The 17,202-nt window shown below is 43.8% G+C and overlaps 1 protein-coding gene across 1 annotated transcript in view; it reads right to left on the bottom strand.

Annotated features, from left to right (window-relative positions):
• Nucleotides 1-5,679: 5,679 nt before the first annotated feature.
• The window catches only part of Kpnb1 (karyopherin subunit beta 1), a 29,051-nt gene continuing 17,528 nt past the window's right edge, over nt 5,680-17,202 (bottom strand). The window contains exons 13-22 of the mRNA XM_075990923.1: nt 16,071-16,218; nt 15,738-15,809; nt 14,351-14,495; nt 12,167-12,249; nt 11,497-11,604; nt 11,141-11,284; nt 10,917-11,022; nt 10,164-10,278; nt 9,265-9,426; nt 5,680-8,627 (exon numbers count right to left, since the gene is read on the bottom strand). Of these exons, the coding sequence (XP_075847038.1) occupies nt 8,627; nt 9,265-9,426; nt 10,164-10,278; nt 10,917-11,022; nt 11,141-11,284; nt 11,497-11,604; nt 12,167-12,249; nt 14,351-14,495; nt 15,738-15,809; nt 16,071-16,218 (1,084 nt within the window). The 3' untranslated portion in view covers nt 5,680-8,626. The remainder of the gene's footprint in view (nt 8,628-9,264; nt 9,427-10,163; nt 10,279-10,916; nt 11,023-11,140; nt 11,285-11,496; nt 11,605-12,166; nt 12,250-14,350; nt 14,496-15,737; nt 15,810-16,070; nt 16,219-17,202) is intronic.

Here is a 17,202-nt window from a genome sequence, read left to right as displayed (position 1 = left end):
AGTTTGGCCCTGATTTCAGTACATTCTATTTCTAGCTCATGTTCATGTTAGACAATGCTAAGGATAAGAATGCCCCTCAGCCCATGGTCACTACATTTATTTAATAAAAATACTCAAAATTTTTTCGGGGAAGTGTTTTGAGACACTTCGTGGCATCAAACTCAAAGCCCACCTGTCTCAGCCCACCTCTTCTTGGGGAGGATGGCAGGAATGAACCACATACCTGACTTTTTACAAAAATTTCTCCAACACCCATGATACACTGGATGCTGAGGATACAATAAAAAGTCTGCCTTTTCCCCCTCATGGAATTTACATTCTGGTAGAAGAGTCAGAAAAATAAAAGTATTACTCAGTAATTTAAAAAAAAATGTTGGAAGCCGGGCATAATAATGCCTGCTTTTAGTCCCAGCACTTGGGAAGCAGAAGCAGCCAGATTAAGTTGGGCATGGTGGTCTCCATCCGTAAATTCAACACTTGGGAGACAGTGGGAGAACTGGGACTTGCAGACCATCATGGGCTATGTTGTGAAGTCTCAGAAATCCTCCAATCTTTCATGGCTCCTGTTTCACAGGAGAAACTGTGGAGCCTGAAGGAAAGGGGCACTAGCTGGCTATGTTCAAGTCCGCTTGCCTTCCTATCTACGCAAGAGGTGGGAGTGTTTAAGTTAGTGACAGATCTCTTGCCATGTATCTGAAAGTAAGGTGCTGGGCTTGTTCCAGTCCTGGGGCTCAGGGGAAGAGGAACCAGTAGTAGCAGCCAGGGAAAGAAGGAAGGTGTAGCTTCAGGGATGTCTAGGAAGAGCAACAGTCGACACAGCATTGTGATAAATCCTGGATGATTAGAAGGCATGTTCTGAATTGTTAATAAAGGAATGAAACCCTGTGACATGACCTTGTGTGACTGAGAAAGCTGGGCTTGGTCTAAGTTTCTTCTGAGAGCCCTGAAACCACCCAGGCTCCTATCATGGAGGGATAGAGGGAAACCTAGGGGACCCATTTCGGGAGGGAAGTGGGGAGCTGAGATAGAAGAGGGAGATGTGTTGGGCACTGGTCAGACGGTGGAACTTTCCTAACTGACCTTCCCAGGTGTGGGGAGAGAGGCCCTACTGTCTTCACATAGAGTGCTAGATAGAGCTGAGCCCTGGAAACCATCAGGGAGAGCCTGTCTCCCACTCCCAGGACTCTTGCTCTGCAGAGAGACTTTGCCTTTCCTGTTCCATTCTTGCCTGAAAGAGAGTAGGAGGAAGTGGCATTAGGCTGAATCAAAACCAGATGACTCAAATAGCTGACGGGCAAAACTGATTAGATACAAGTGACGGCACAGGATCCAGCCACCATGCTCCACTGCAGACCTCAGGAAGGTGGGATCACTGTGGAACCATCGTGGGCTCTCGGAGGCAGCTGTTGGTCTCCTCTGTGGACAGAGGTGAAGGCAGTGAAGGTAAAGCCATTCCTGCACTAATTTCCCATTCTTTCAGGGCTCATGGGGCACCTCAGAGAAACCAGGACCTCCTGGAGCAGGGCTTGGGGAGATGGGATATGTTATGGCATTATTTTACAGTTCTGTTTCATTTTCTCAAAAAGGATGCTTATTTTTATCCAAAGTCAAAATTATTTATGCAGGTGGTGCTGGGACAAACCTGGGCTTTGTTCATGCTAGGCAACTGCTTGACCACGGAGCACATCCCCAGCTGCCAAACAAAATTACAAAATGACACTGACCCAGTCCCAGTGTTATGTGCTGCTAATCGCAGCTAACTGGGAGGTCAAGACCGGACGATTATGAATTCAAGCCCAACCTGGGCAACGTAGACATGTTACCTAAGAACAGCAAAAATTTACTCTTGGCATATTGGCTTCTACCTATAAACCAGCACTCAGGAGGCAAGAACAGAGTTTAAAACCTGCCTGGCTTACATGGCAAGTTTCAAGAGTCTAAGCTTATTAAATAAAATAATAATAATAACAATAATAATAAATAATGGCAAAGATAGGGGTTGGAAGATGGCTCATGCAATAAGAGCACTGGCTGGTCTTGCAGAGGACCAGGCACAGTTTTCTGCACCCACATGGTGGCTTACACCCACCTCTAACTCCAGTTCAGGGAATCCAACACCCTCTTCTGGCTTCTTCCAGCACCAGCCATGTACATGGTACACATACATGAAAACACAAAATAAAAAAAATAAATCTTTAAAAATAAAAAGTGGGACCAGAGAAAGAGATGGATCAGTGGTTAGGAGCACTTGTTGCTCTTCCATAGGTTTGGTTTGTATTTGCAGCACCCACCCAGTGGCTCACAACCATCTCTAAGTCCAGTTCAGGGAATCAGATGCTCCCTTGGGTACCAGGAAAAGATGTGGTGCAGATACAACAAGAACACAGGTACGATAAAAATACTCTAATTTTTAAGAAAGTTTTAAAGCTAGGTGGTGGTAGCTCACACCTTTTATCCCAGCACTTGGGAGGCAGAGGCAGGTATATCTGAGTTCAAGGCCAGCTTGGTTTAGAGTAAGTTCCAGAAAAGGCAAGGCTACACAAAGAAACCCTGTCTCAGGAAAGCAGGGGAAAAAAAGTTTTAATAGTTATTGAATACCTTGTATTCATCACCCATGAATAAGAGCCCCATTTGGGGTGTTTAGATCAGCTTACTGTATCTCCAGTATCTGGTAGTTGCCAGTTCATTAACTGGCTATCTAATTTATGTCCAAAGCCTTGTATTATGAAACTCCTATGCCTTATCTTTCACTGGGATTCATTTTACAAATGAGGAAAGTGAGGATTAAAAAGGGTTAATTGACTGTATCGCTGCAGGGTGGTACTCAGTAAAGAACAGTGACTGTCATTGCTATGGAGGACTTACCCAGAGACCGTCCATGATGGTCTCACCCTCAGGATAGTAATAGGCTACCCTCCTGCATCCAGACCTCAGACCTGCAGGGAAAGCTAAAATCATTTTCACTCTGAAGACAGCTCAGCTGCTGGGATCTTGGGGCCAAGGGGCACCTGAAGGTAACCCAGGCCTCACAGGTTTCCTGCCTGGGCTGCACTGTGCAGAATCAGCAGGTAGGGTGGGGTAGTTAAGACGTGCCGCTTACTCAGCAACCCTGGGGCCTTTCTGCCTACCAGGCACCACATACTATTTCAAGAAGCTTCTGGCTCAGGGGGGAAATGGAGCAGAAGTAGAGATGGTTTGGCTCACACTTCAACTAGGAAGAAAGTCGACCTTTGGTAAGACAGACAAGATAGACACCAACACACAGATCCCCCCCCCCCCCCCCAGTGAATTGAGTTTGGCAGTTAGACTGGGTGTAGTAGCTCATGCCCATAATCCCACTTGGGTTGAGCATTATGAAGGCCACAAGTCCCAGGCCAATATGGACCAGGCACCCCCAAAATAATTTGGACTAGAAAGATGGCCCAATGACTAAGAGCACTCAATGCTCTTGCAGAGGACCCAGGTTCAGTTCCCAGCATCCACACCAGGTGGCTCATAACCATCTGAAACTGCACTTGCAGGGTATCTGATGTTCTCTAACCTCCAAAAATATCTATCTGCATGCATATTTGCACATAAATTCATGCAGCCTCACATTCAAGGAATAAATCTTCTTGTTTTTTGAGACAGCTTCTTTGATAGTCACTCTGGCTGGTCTAACTATTTGATAGTTAGTCTCTCTGCCTTTTGCCTCCTGGGTTCTGGGATTAAAGGTATGTACTTAGCAAATGCAGCAATATAATAAATCTTTAACTCAGTTTTTAAATGTATATGAGTGTTCTGTTTGTATGCCTGCACACTAATGTGTGGTCCCACAGAGGGGCTTGTGAGCCACTATGAATTGTCAGGAATTGAACCCAGGTTCTCTGGAAAAACCAGCCAGTACTCTTCACTGCCGAGCCCTCTCTCCAGCCCCAATAAATAAATCTTTAAAAAAAGCATACACCTGTAATTATAGCACTCCAGAAGCCAAGACCAACCAAGCCATACAGGAAGATCCTGTTATGACAGCATTAACACTGAAAAATTTTTTATTGTGTATGTGTTACTATGGACACACACCATGTCAGAGTGTGTGTGAAGGCAGAGAACAACTCTTCTCATTCTACCTTGTCACCAAGGAACTGAACTCAGGCTTTGAGGTTTGACAGTGACTCTATCCCTCTGAGGCATCTGACTGTCCTCCAGTCCTCACAAAAAGCTCAGGTGTCAAAGGTATACAATGAATCTTATTACAGAATTAAGACAAATGGCCTTGGGACTGAACTTCAAAAATACCAACTGATACTAAGTATTACACAGCATCTGGGGACCACTGGGAAGCTGGCAACATTCTTAGTTCCTGGGTCCTAGTCCTTATCTGTAAAATGGGACTAAAATCCCTGCACTTGGGAGGAGAGGCAGGTGGATGGATCTGAGCTTGAAGCCAACCTGGTCTAGAGTTTTTCAGGACAACCAGGGCTACTGAGAGACCCCATCTACAAAACCAAAAAAAACCAAATAGGTAGTCATGCATTAGCAAGCCTTCGTGGCAGTGGGAAAAGCCCATGAGTAAACAAGTGTAAAATACATTTAGCTGGTGATTGGAAAGAAAGAGCTGACATAGGTAAACCCGGGCACATCTGGCTCCATGACCTTGGTCTGGCAACCTTTCTGCTCCTCACTCTAACTGAAAAGAGTAACAGAGTAGTTCTGACCGTTAAGATACAGTGAAACATAAACACCTGCTATTATTCCTCACTCCGGGTTGATTAATCAGACTCAACGAGGGGCATTCATGAACCATCACGTTGTACCTACCTGCAGTACTGAAGAGCTAACAACTTTCTGGTCAGCAGCCTAAACTGGAAACACACCTGTTCTTGGCCAATTGCTATGGCTCACAATCTAATAGTTTTGCGGAAGACAGCTCACGTTCATACAGTCATCTTCACAGTAAGACAGCAGACACAACAGTTTCTCCCTCATACAATCACTTCAATTGCTACTCTTGCAAGTACAACATATGGAGACAGCAGCACATATCGCTTAGGTATAGGCTAGGTGTCGGGCTTCCTTATGGAGTATGCAGTAAGGAAAGTGGGGGGTTCACGTGCATGTCACTGTAAGCCAGTAGTGCCACTGGGTCAGTCAACAAGAGGAAGGAAAGGACCCAGTTTAAACAAGATTCAGGGCCGGGCAGTGGTTGGCGCACGCATTTAATCCCAGCACTCGGGAGGCAGAGGCAGGCGGATCTGTGAGTTTGAGGCCAGCCTGGTCTACAAGAGCTAGTGCCAGAACAGGCTCCAAAGCTACAGAGAAACCCTGTCTCCGAAAAACAAAACAAAAAAAAAAATCTGTAAACAAGATTCAGGGAAGAGATGGAAAGAGAAACTTCATTGTTGCAGGAGAGATAAACAGGAACTTTGGGTGGTCCACCTCCAAGGGTCTTGTCCTGGAAGCTTGCAGGAGACAGAAAACAACCTCCCCACTTCCTCAGTCTTCCCAGGTCTCCTGCAGGGTACCTATCTTTGTGCCTCAAAGGGCAATTCTTAAATTCTATTTCACTTGCATGCTGCTTAGTCCATTTGTGTACACACACACACACACACACCCACACACACACCCACACACACACCTCTTCCAAACCAGTCACTCCACAGTGACAACATCTGAAACAAAGAACGAAGCAGCAAGATGTTGAAAATAAAAATAAAGCGGACTTTATTCAGAAGATAAAGGTGGTGGTATCAGTTTTGGTTAATAAAGTTGGGCTCAAGTGTTTTAACAGGTCTTTAATGCCATCACAGACTGGCATGCCAACGGCATTCTGAATGCCAATTACAGATTGATGCTATCAAAGCTGATGGAATTTGGACTTCTTCTAAAGTCAGACTACACACATCTTAAAATAGTAAGAGTAAGGAGACTGCTTGGTTCTGAACGTTAGAACACCATACTGAGCAAGTCCCTCCACTTCTCCACAGACCCTAGGGCTGCCTTTGACAGCTAAAACTTCAACATTTCAACAGAGAGGGAGGACTGGGAGAACTGAGAAAAACAAAAAGCAAAGTTAACCAATATAATTGGTGCAGGCAGCTGCCACTCGTGGCAAACGCAAGTCTAGTCCGAGCCCGCTTTCCTCACATTTGCACTGACATCTTCCCAAGCAGACGGTAACTACATTCTTGAAGGAATGTGCCAAGACTCAGGGTGGAGAAGACCCAGACAATGAGTGGACAGAAAGCATTTCGAGTTCATTTGCCTTAAGTGGTACCAACTGATTAAGGACAAACACCCAAACCGTAGAAAACAGTAGCTGAAAGTAACTAAAAGAGGGTCAAAATGCATAACCAGTGCAGAATAGCAAGGCACCAAGACCACAATCCAACCAGCCCATTTCCTCCTCTCCAGCATTGAATGCATCTGGGAGAAAGCATTAGTAACAGCACTTGTCAACTGCTTCCCTGGAACAAAACATGACAAAACACACGGAAGGTTTTGTTTTCATCATGGTTCTCGGTGTACTTTATTCCCCTGCTGTTGCGCTAAGCAGCCCACACAGGACAGAAATGGGTAGCACTGAGGAACGATCAGATTGTTTTTTCCTTTCCCCCAATATTTCTGCCCCCTCCCTAAGCCCTGCCCCAAGCCTATCTAGTTATCAGGAATGGTTAGTAAATCTGAAAAAACAGCTAAGATGGAAACAAGGCATTCAGAGGCCTGGGCCTCTCTTCTCACTAAGGATCAAGTCCTAGTGATTGCTCACGATGGAGCGTCTCTCCTTCAAATACTTTTTTGTACACCGGTTCACAGATCAGATCGGCACTTTGACTCTGAACCTGGCACCAAAAGGCACAATATCTGATACCCTGTAAAGAGCGACTACAGATGCTGCGTATGGACAGGCAAAAGAAGCCAGTCCCACTTAGGAACGGGCCTAGGCAGGGAAGATGAAAGGAGCAGGAGAAAACCTAAGCCAGTATCACTTACTACAATGGAAATGAAGTAGGAATGAGGGTCTTATGTTTAAATCTTCCAACTACCAGGAAGCCAAAAAACCTCCCTTGGTTTCTATTATTATTTCTTTAAAGCAGCATATTTAAAACGCCAGCAAATCTCCTAATGTCTGCACGAGCCAAGAGGGCCAGCTCACAGAAATCATTTCTTATTGCTGAAAGACTAAAATTCAGGGTGCCTTGTTCCCTTGTAAAAGGGAAAATAATTCTGATTTATGGTAATCACAGCACATCACACTTTAAAAAAATACTAAAGCGTGTGAGCAGGGGAATGTTTGACACCATTTTATTCATCTTAACATCAGTGGAAAAATATAACCTCCTAGTGCCATTTTCATCACAACAGTTGTAGTTAGTGTGTGTGTATACATATATACACACACACACACACTTGTCTTATTAGTTGGTTTTGAAGTGCAGCAAGAGACCAATACCGCATTGCAGTCAATCAAAGAAAAGAACAGAAGGCCAAGCAGTTTCCAAATGGTTATTTTATCAGATCGTTCAACATTAAATTTTCGTCATTTGCAATTCAAAATAGTTACCTGAAGTTTGCGGTTTTGAGTGTATTTACTTCTGTTGTACATCTGTACTCTAGACTCTTTGGCACAGTTTTCTGGGGGCATTCAGACTGCCACAATGTAAGTCAGGAGACAGCTTGTTTATGATGCCAATTTTTGAGTATTTAAATTTGGTTTGGGTTGTGGCTTTTTCTGTCTTTGAAGTCTGCATTTTATTTGTAACAACTGTACTTTTATTTTTCTATATCCTCTAACTCCAGAGTTTTCTTTCCCCCCCTCCCCCCACAGCTACATTCACAGCTGAACCACAGTATCAGGAAAGGCGCCTTGATGAAAAGATCAGGACAGGAGCTCTGACCATTCGTCAGTGTTTTCCCTAGAATAATTAAAAATGAAACCAAACCAAACCTAAAAAGAGCGTCTTTCCTCATTTGTTGTTTAAGCATGTCTCTTGTGCTGCGTCAGTAGCCAGAACTTCAGTTAGTTTATGAAATGCAACACCGAACCCTTGTGTTTTCTGGGAGAAGAAACTGCAATGACGTGAAGTTGAGAATGTGGATACCGCCTCACTCACACACACTCATTCTCAGACTGTGAAATCCCCCACGCGCCTTCTAACGGGCACATGTGCAGTACCAAGTGCAACGGTACATACAGTGAAGGTGGGCTCAAGACCCGGGCTCCATCTTTCTCCTCAGTAGCAAAGGCCAGGCTGCCTTTTACAATACAGCCCCACAGCTGAACCCAGGTCCTCCTCTCCCAAACCTGTCATCCCATTCGGCACTGCCAAGACAGGAAAGCTAGTTCTAGCCTCCCCTGGGAAGAGACAGCTTTTTTTGTTTTTAATAAGTAAGTAAATCCATTGTTTCTCTGTTCCAAGATGGCTGATGTTATGTTTGTCTACAAAGTCAGTGCTGACTTAGCTCACTAACAGCGCTGCTGTTGTCGGCTGTGGCAGGATTTTCAGTGTGGTGTTTTCAAGCCTCACTCACTCATCCTCTCATTCCCAAACATTCAGCATCCGTGCACACTCCTCACTTCCGGGTTTTTTCAAAAGATTGGAGATTTCCAGTGGGGGTCTCAGGTCATCATCCCAATGGTACCAGATCTAAAAACAAATGGATGAAGAGGTCAATCCTGTGGTCACATACACCCCTAACTCCTACAACTAACTGCCCCTAAGTCTGAATGGGACTTGCCAACTCTCAAAGACTGATGATAACTTTGTCTTCCTTTGTACCATCTACCTGCTGCCATAAGTAAGCATCAACTACAACTAGTGAAAAGTGCTTCCTTGCATGTGAAGTCCTAAATTCAATTCCAGGCAACCCAAGCAATCAATAAATGAACACTCAAAGAGGCACACACCTTTAATCCCACTACATGGGAGGCAGAGCCAAGATCTAGGGGCTAGCCAGGCTACATACAGAAACCCCGAGCCCCCAGACTTGATTCCCAGTACAAGGGAAGGGACATGGAGAAGGGAATAGAGAAAAAAAAGGGGGGGGGGGATTTTTATTAGGTTTCAAAATATTTTCAGTATTTTAACCCGAGTTCTGTTGTCCTTCACAAGGACTCAAATGTTCAGCTTAGAAAAGATCTCCTGATTAAAGGCCATGCTCGAAAGCAGGTACAGAAAAGTGTTAATAAAATAACCAATAAACAGTTATTACCAAAAGTTCAATAAAGTCCTTAAAGAAAATGTACCCTTCCTAAGATCCAAAGGAGCGAAGTTAAGATCTTACCAAGCTTGGTTCTTCAGCTTCCTCAGTTCCTTTGTTGCCCACGTAGCAAGGGTCTTTGCTTTGTTAGTCTTCGATCTCCGTCCTTCAGTTAATAGTTCATGGATCATTGGCCTAGCTTCTACTAATTTCAGTACATCCTTCCCAAATGCTGTACATAAGTCCCTGTACAAAACAAACACCTGAGAATGACTTCCTGGTCACACCTGTACCATGGTTGATGCTGCCAAACCAGGCAGAGCCAACGATGCGTTTCTTAGTCATCATTCAGCTCTTCTCTTTTCTGGTTTTTCAAGATAGGGTTTCTCTGTGTAGCCCTGGCTGGCAGCGAATTCACAAAGATCTGTCTGCATCTGTCTCCCAAGTAAAGGAATTAAAGACATGTGCCACCACCACCTAGCTCATTCACTTCTTAAAATTCTAAGAGACTTCTGGAATAAATTAAGTTGCAAATGTCAGAAGGACTCAGCCAATGTTAATAGCTGAGTGTGGCGGCACAATCCCATCAAGTCAGTAACGAGGAAGAAGCTGACAAGTTTCATCAGCATGGGCCACACATCAAGACCTTCTCAAAAGAAGAGGAAAAAGAAAGTAGAATAAGGCCTATGAGCTGTGACACTATGTCCCAACATGGACTCAATCTCGGAAGAGGCTGGTGAGGAGGCTCAGTAGGTAAAGCTGCCTGCTGTCAAATTCTCAAGACCCACATGGTTTAGGAGAGAACTGAATCCCTCAAGCTTCCTCTGACCTCCATGCACATACATACATACAAGATAAGTAATACTTTTAAAGGGCTATATAGCGTGAAGCCTTGGGTTTTATCACCAGCACTGCAAAAGAGCAAAAGAAAACCAATTTTCTCTGTACACACTTCTGGTTCTGTGGAAGAAGGCATGACTTACCCTATCAGTCCAGCAGCACACGCTACGACTCCATCTGTATGATCCTCGTCTCCAGCAATGTGATCAATAAAAGACAAAATAAATTCTACTCTGGGTTGTACCAGCATTACATCCGCTATAAAGGAAAGAGGAGGTCTGATTAAACTGTCCCAGGTTAGACAGGACTCAGCCTCTTTTCAATATGGCCGCTGCTAGTCTACCCCAATAGCAGGGTTCCAGCTGGATAACCAAAAAATTATTATTCAGTTTAGAAGGATATCCTTCAAATTCACAGAGGGGGATAAATTTTCCTTCTGTAATCACATGGAACAGAATTTCTGTGTACTGAAGAATAGAACAAGGCATTACACAGTGGAAAGTGCCCCCATACCACTGAGTTATGTGCCACAAGTGGAGCACAGAAGGCGCAACCTCCACTGTGGACTTGAGCTGCCTGCACCAGTAAAGAGCACCGGCACCTCTGCACTTTCCAGATAGCCTCACTAGACTCCTAAAAAAGGCAAAGCTAGGTGTAGTTCAGTGGCAGAGCTTAGCTACCATTCATGAAGCCCTGGCTTTGTCTGTACTCCACCACCCCTACCACGGGGAAAACACCAATGACTATCTATTGCCTCCCCCAAACCCTCTGTTCACTAGGGCACCACTTCTCTTTTTGTTCCTCCTGGATGTAGCAGGTGCTCATTCACCAGTGAGCTGCAAAGGTAAGATGCACCCTGGCCAATGGATTTCGGGAACTGGGGCTATATACTCAACGGTGTACGTTTTCCTGATCTCCCTTCAATCCTTGGACAATTCCTGTATAAGCTTCCAAGCAGCTTTCTCTTAGTTCATTCAGATAATCCACCATGTCGAAGTCTGACTGGAAGAGACAAAGAATAAAACCTCTGTCATAGCGGCCACCTTAAGAGGTACACCATAAGCATTCTCCTGCTCTGTTAGAGTTGTCTTAGAAGACCATCAAGATGGCCCACTCTTACCTTGTCCACCTGAGCTTGGGAGGCCTGCTGCAGAGTATTCAACACAACCTCTAGGTATTTTTTAAACTCTCCACCAATAGCAAGAGCAATATCACCAAACACAGACAGAATCTGTGGCTTCACAGACCTGTGGACATTTTCATTCTAACAAGAAAAAGAGAAAAGGGGAACTTATAAACATGAATCTTGTCTGATTTGAAGACCCAAGAAACTTGAAACACAAAAACTGAGTTACTCTGGATAAAGCTTAAAAGTGTTCTAGGAACCTACAGCTCCTCATCATAGACCTTGAGATGTAAATCTTTGTAACTGATAACTTCTTCAAAGACTGGCCAATTAGCCTGAGAAATGCTCACCCCCAAGTTCTCCAGGAGCAGCTGCATGACCTCGTCACAGAAAGGTAAGATGTTGGACTGCAGGGCTCGGCACAAATCTCCCACTAAGCCAACAGCTGCCAAACACACCTGCAAAGAACCAAGGAAACGATTTCCCAAACAGAAAAGGTTTCCAGCAGAGTACAGCATTACTTTACCTAGTCAATGGTCATTACTTGAACCACAATCAGAGAACACAACCTTCCCTTGTGGAGCTTACAGAATTTTAACCAGATTCAGCAAGAGAACTAAACTAGGGCTGCCTGAGTTATCAGTAGGAAAGAGTGGAGGTGGCAGAACACGGAAAACAGTGCAGTGGTGACATAACTTAGCAGCTGCCCTATAATTAGGACTGTTCAGGCAGTCATCTTGTGATCTCTATCTGGCAGATCCAATATCCTGCTTTTCAGACTACCTCCAATGCAGACGCTAAGTATACAAATGATACAAAAGAGGAAACCACTTGGCTTCAGAACCCTGATTTTGTCTGGACTACTCTACGCCACATTAGTGAGAGTATATGATTTTGAGGGCTGGGATGTATCTTGCAGTTTAAGAAACTTGCCCAGCATTAGCACATACCGGCTCCAAGTCTGATTTTCAATAATGTGAAAACAAACAAACAAAGACAGTTTTGAAAAGCAGATCCTACCTGGTACTCAGCATAATTTTTCAATCCAATACCCAAGAATGGTTTAAAGGCCTCCATGTACTTGAGGAATTCACCACCCAACACTGTTAATGGAACAAACAATTAGCTAATAATCATAGCAACAAAGGATACGGGAGTCAAGTAACCCAGGACATATTCACTGTTCAACATGTTGGGCAGAATGTGATTTACTAATCATTTTCTATCATGAAGATATTCAAGCTTTCTAACTGTTGGAAGGGCCAAATTCACACAACTTAGAATGTCAATGCTCATCAGAATGAGATTTTATTATAGCTAAAATAACAAAATAGCATGGATTTAAGGAAAGAATAACTTTCCATCGACCGAGTCAGCTATGTTGCTTTATTGCCCCTCCTCCATGGGAAGCCAGCTTCAAAATAAAGTCAGTCAAAAAAAAAAGCCGGGCGGTGGTGGCCCTCGCCTTTAATCCCAGCACTCGGGAGGCAGAGGCGGGCAGATCTCTGTGAGTTCTAGGCCAGCCTGGTCTACAAGAGTTAGTGCCAGGACAGCAGGCTCCAAAGCTACAGAGAAACCCTGTCTCGAAAAACTAAAAGTCAGTCACAGCAAGAACTAAACAAGCCAATCAGGAAAAGAAACAGAAAGGCAGGAGTGTAGCTCAGTGGCAGAGCACTTGGCTAAGATGGTCAAGGTCCTAGGTTCAATCCATAGCACAAAGAGAGAATGGAAAAAGGCAGGGCAGATAGAGTTGCAGACTACAGCACCTGGAATGGTTCTTACCCATCCCACTCCCATCATTCTAATGGTTAAAATTTTTATTTTCTTATTTAATCAATTTTACTTATTTATATCTTAAGTCTGTGTGTGTGCATGGAAGCCACAAGAAGCTATAGGTGTTTTTAAGTCATGTCACATGCATGCTAGGATTCAAACTCTAGTTCTCTGCAAGAGCAATAAGCACTTTTAACTAATGAGGAATCTTTCTAGGCACTGTCTTTGTTTTCTTGAGACAAGGTCACATTCTGTAGCTAAGGTGTCTCCAGAACTTGAAATCCCCTTGTCTCAGCTTCCCAAATTCTTGGATTACAGGTGTGTGCTCAGCTTTCTCCCCGACCCTACCCCCAGCAAGATTCATGCATCCCAGGCAGGCCTTGAATTACTATGTAGCCCAGTGTGACAGAGGGAGATATTAAGTTCCTGATCCTCCTGCCAACACTACCTGAGAGCTAGGGAAACGGGTGTGTATCCCTATACAGTTTATGTTGTTTTGGGGGCATCCCAAGGATTTCTGCTCCTTAAATACTCTGCCAACTGATCTATATCCTCAGCATATTTTTGGTCTTTCCCCAGAAGGGACTCACTATGTATAATATACTGGGACAAACTCAAAATTCTTCTGCTTCTGCCTTGAGAGTGTATGACTATAGGCATGTACTATCACAACTGTTTTGAACATAGACTATTTATTCCAGAAATAGGACTGGTCCTCAGAATAGCGGACTTTAAATAATGGCCTTAGCAGTATACTTAAAGTTCACCTCTGATGAAGCATTCCAGAGTTTCAATGTACTCTTTAATGTTTTGAATACCCTTAAAAAAAAAAAAAGTCTTAAGTGTTCCCTAAAGCAATTTTGTAGTTAGATATATAACTACAAAAGTCAATCAACTCCTAAGACTCAGGTAATAGTTTATTCCATATCACACTAAGTCCTATAATCTATTTAAGCCCAAAGCATTATAATCCAGACCCAAAGGTACCAAAGGCAGAAATGAAACCAGAATCTTTCTTCTGTTTCCCCTACCATCAACAACAGAAAACCTAAATAAAGCATGTTGGCTTTCTTCTTTTGAGACAGTGTTTTCTCTCTGTGTAGCTTTGCAGCCTGTCCTGGAACTCACTCTGTAGACCAGGCTGGCCTTCAACTCAGAGATCCATGTGCCTCTACCTGCCAAGTGCTGGGATTAAAGGCTGCCATTGCCCAGCTACAAGTTTACTTTCAAGGGAAGAAAACTAATGAACCCTTTGATGGGCACTAACTGCCCCTAAAAGGCTACCAATTTGACAGATGCTAAACTAGCTGGCCTTTACTTTAAGGAGGCTGGCAAGGAAGGCAGTGATATATAATTTATACAAGTCAATTTAACCATCACCTTTCCCCCGCACTCTGTGGATACAGTCCCTGTCTTCTGCTGCTCACTAACCTTCCACCAGTGTGCTAACTGCCATCAGGGCATCTTCTTGCACTCCCCCAGACCCAGCTGTGCTTTGGAACATCCTTAAGAGGGAGGCCATGACCACATCAGAGATCTGCAAAGCGTCTTGATGTTGCACTTTCCGGAGCACATTCTGTGAAATGAATAACAATTCAGGACCTGTTAATTCCAAAGCCCTAAATCAGGACACTATGCTTTTTCTTTAAAAAATAAAATGTAAAACATCATTTCCTCTGCCTGTCAAACAGAACTATCATTACCCTCTACACCCCAGTCTTACTAGAATGATACATTATTTCAGTTTACAAAAAGGGTATGTCTTGGAGGGCTATTACACAAATCAAAAAACCTATGGCTTAAATTTTGAAAAATCAGTCCCGATAAAATTACCATAACAACTCCTTCCAATTCCACACGCTGTTCTCAAACTGTTCTCCTCACTCTTGTATGTGTTCCATCTAAAGCCACTGGATCACGGTGTTTGATGAGAAGGTTCTATCACTAACCCTTAAAATACGACATCTGAACAGAGTTCACAGGTGAGACAACCAAGTGTGCCTGAATACCAAAACCCAGTGTCTACTTATGCTTCAGAAGTTCCAGAGCTTTCCTTTTGTCCTGATAGGAAAAGGATAAGTAGACACTGACATTTTATTTCAGTTTTCACAGCCAATCTTTGAAAAGAAAAAAGCACTATAAATGCCACATCAGGTAATGTTTCAAAGATAGCCGCCAAGTGTACGCCATTTATTTTGCCAATACAGGGATTGAGCCTAGGGCCCTGCATATGCCAGTGATTGGCCTGAGTTAGGACTCTAGTCCCAGGGCCAAACTGTTAACTAAGTGAACCACACCTGACCAAGATGGGTTTGGACAAAAACCAAGACTAAAAGCCGTCAACACATGACAGATGTACAGCTGGGAGGGACCATTAAGCTGAGACACTTCCCATCATCACAAAGACAAGTTAGATCTTTTAGGACAGACACAAAAGAAAAGTCAGAATTACTCTTTCAGTCACAGATCAAAGCCCTCTGATTACAATTTCCGGACAAAATTATCACGATATTTCAGAGGTCTGCGTGCCCATCAATCTGTCGTAACAATAAAATGGCTGTCTTTCTTTACGGTATTAAGTGAGGTCAGGGATTCAAAAGAAGGCTCAGTTGCCAACAGCACTGGCTGGTATTCCACAAGAACTGGTTTTCATTCCAAGTATCCACATGATAATTTACACCATCTCCAACTCCCGCGTGAAAAGCGCCGACATCCTTTTCGGCCCTCTTAGGCACTTCACACACATGGTGAATAGACATGCATGTAGGCCAAACACCCGTTAAGAAAAGAGAATGAGTGAGAAATGGCATCATCATACCTGAAGAGTTGCACACAGTAGAGACTGAAGGTCATTGAACTGAATTCTGTCTGATGTGCTCTGGATATGGGACTGAAGAAAAGAAAAAAAATCAGGTTCTCATGGAAACCTTCCCCTTGCAGCAATTTCCAGGACCATCAGCTAAGCCTCTAAAATGCTAACAGTGAGCAGCACTAGCAGAAGCAGGGGCAAGCAAAGCAGGCAGTAAGCTGCAAGCCTCTTGGCTATTGATGCTGGTGACTGAACCTAAGGCTATGCCAAGGGCTGCAACGCTTCTGTGTAAGTCAGAAGTACCCCCCACCTTCCCCAGGACACAACACTCCCTGGTCTCACCTCCATCTGAAGCACCTGCTGCAGTCGTTCCATAATGACCAGGGTGGTCTTCTGCACTGCAGGGTAACAATCCTTGGCACTATTTTTTACAATTTCCATTAGAGATTCATATGCAGAACTTCTCAGGTTGTTCTGGTGTCCATCAGGTCTATAAGGATAAAATAGGCCTCACTTGAGAACAAACAGAAAAGGAATTCATAAAGCAGACAACAGGAAACCAGAGGTTGGGGATGTTATTCAGAGGTAAAGACACTGCACAGACAAAGCCATGGATTCAATCTCTAGTACTGTAAAATAAGAAGCCAAAAATGATAGCAAACCAGTTTTGAACTTGGCAAAAAGATACCAATGAACCGTAGGTGTGATATCACACACATAAATCCCTGGTACTCAGAGACCTTGCTTAGAATCTGAGACCATCATAGGCTAAAGAGTGGAGACCTGGTTTATTTCTTTGTTTTTAAAGTAGACAAGTAGATGGTATATACAAACTAAAGGAGCTGACTCAGCAGATAAATACACTTGTCATCAAGGCTAATGCCAGACCTCAGTCCTCATACCCCAGATGGTAAAGAAAATTGACTTGGTAAGATACCTCCAGTCTCCATATGTACACCATTCACACACAAAGTAGTTTTTAGCCGGACCTTGACGGCACACACCAGCACTCGGACATCTGAGTTTAAGGTCAGCCTTATCTACACAGTGAGTTCCAGGAAAGAGTTATGCTAAAAGACCCTTTTTCCCTTTTTGTTTTTGAGACAGAATTTTTCTGTGTTATCTTTGGCTGTCCAGAAACTCTCTCTGCAGACTATGCTGGCCGCAAACTCAGAGATCCAATTGCCTCTGCCTCCCAAGTGCTGGGATTAAAGGCATGTACCACCACTGCATGGCTTTTTTTTTTTAAAACGCATTTTAAAAAAAAATCAAAAGTCCTTTGAGCCAATGGTGCACTCATGTTCTCTAGACATGGCTACAATCTATAATGAGAGCTAGTGAGATAGCTCCATAGCCTCAAGTGAAAAAGACAGCAGCTCTGCACAAGTCGCCCCCCCACCTTCAAGTATGCACCATGGCACACTGCCTACTCTCTCACACATACACACTCGTAACAATAATCAAAAACAGAATG

Source organism: Microtus pennsylvanicus, chromosome 11 (genome assembly GCF_037038515.1).
Source record: "Microtus pennsylvanicus isolate mMicPen1 chromosome 11, mMicPen1.hap1, whole genome shotgun sequence".
Taxonomy (NCBI): Eukaryota; Metazoa; Chordata; class Mammalia; order Rodentia; family Cricetidae; genus Microtus; species Microtus pennsylvanicus.
This window is presented reverse-complemented; position numbering and strand designations above follow the sequence as displayed.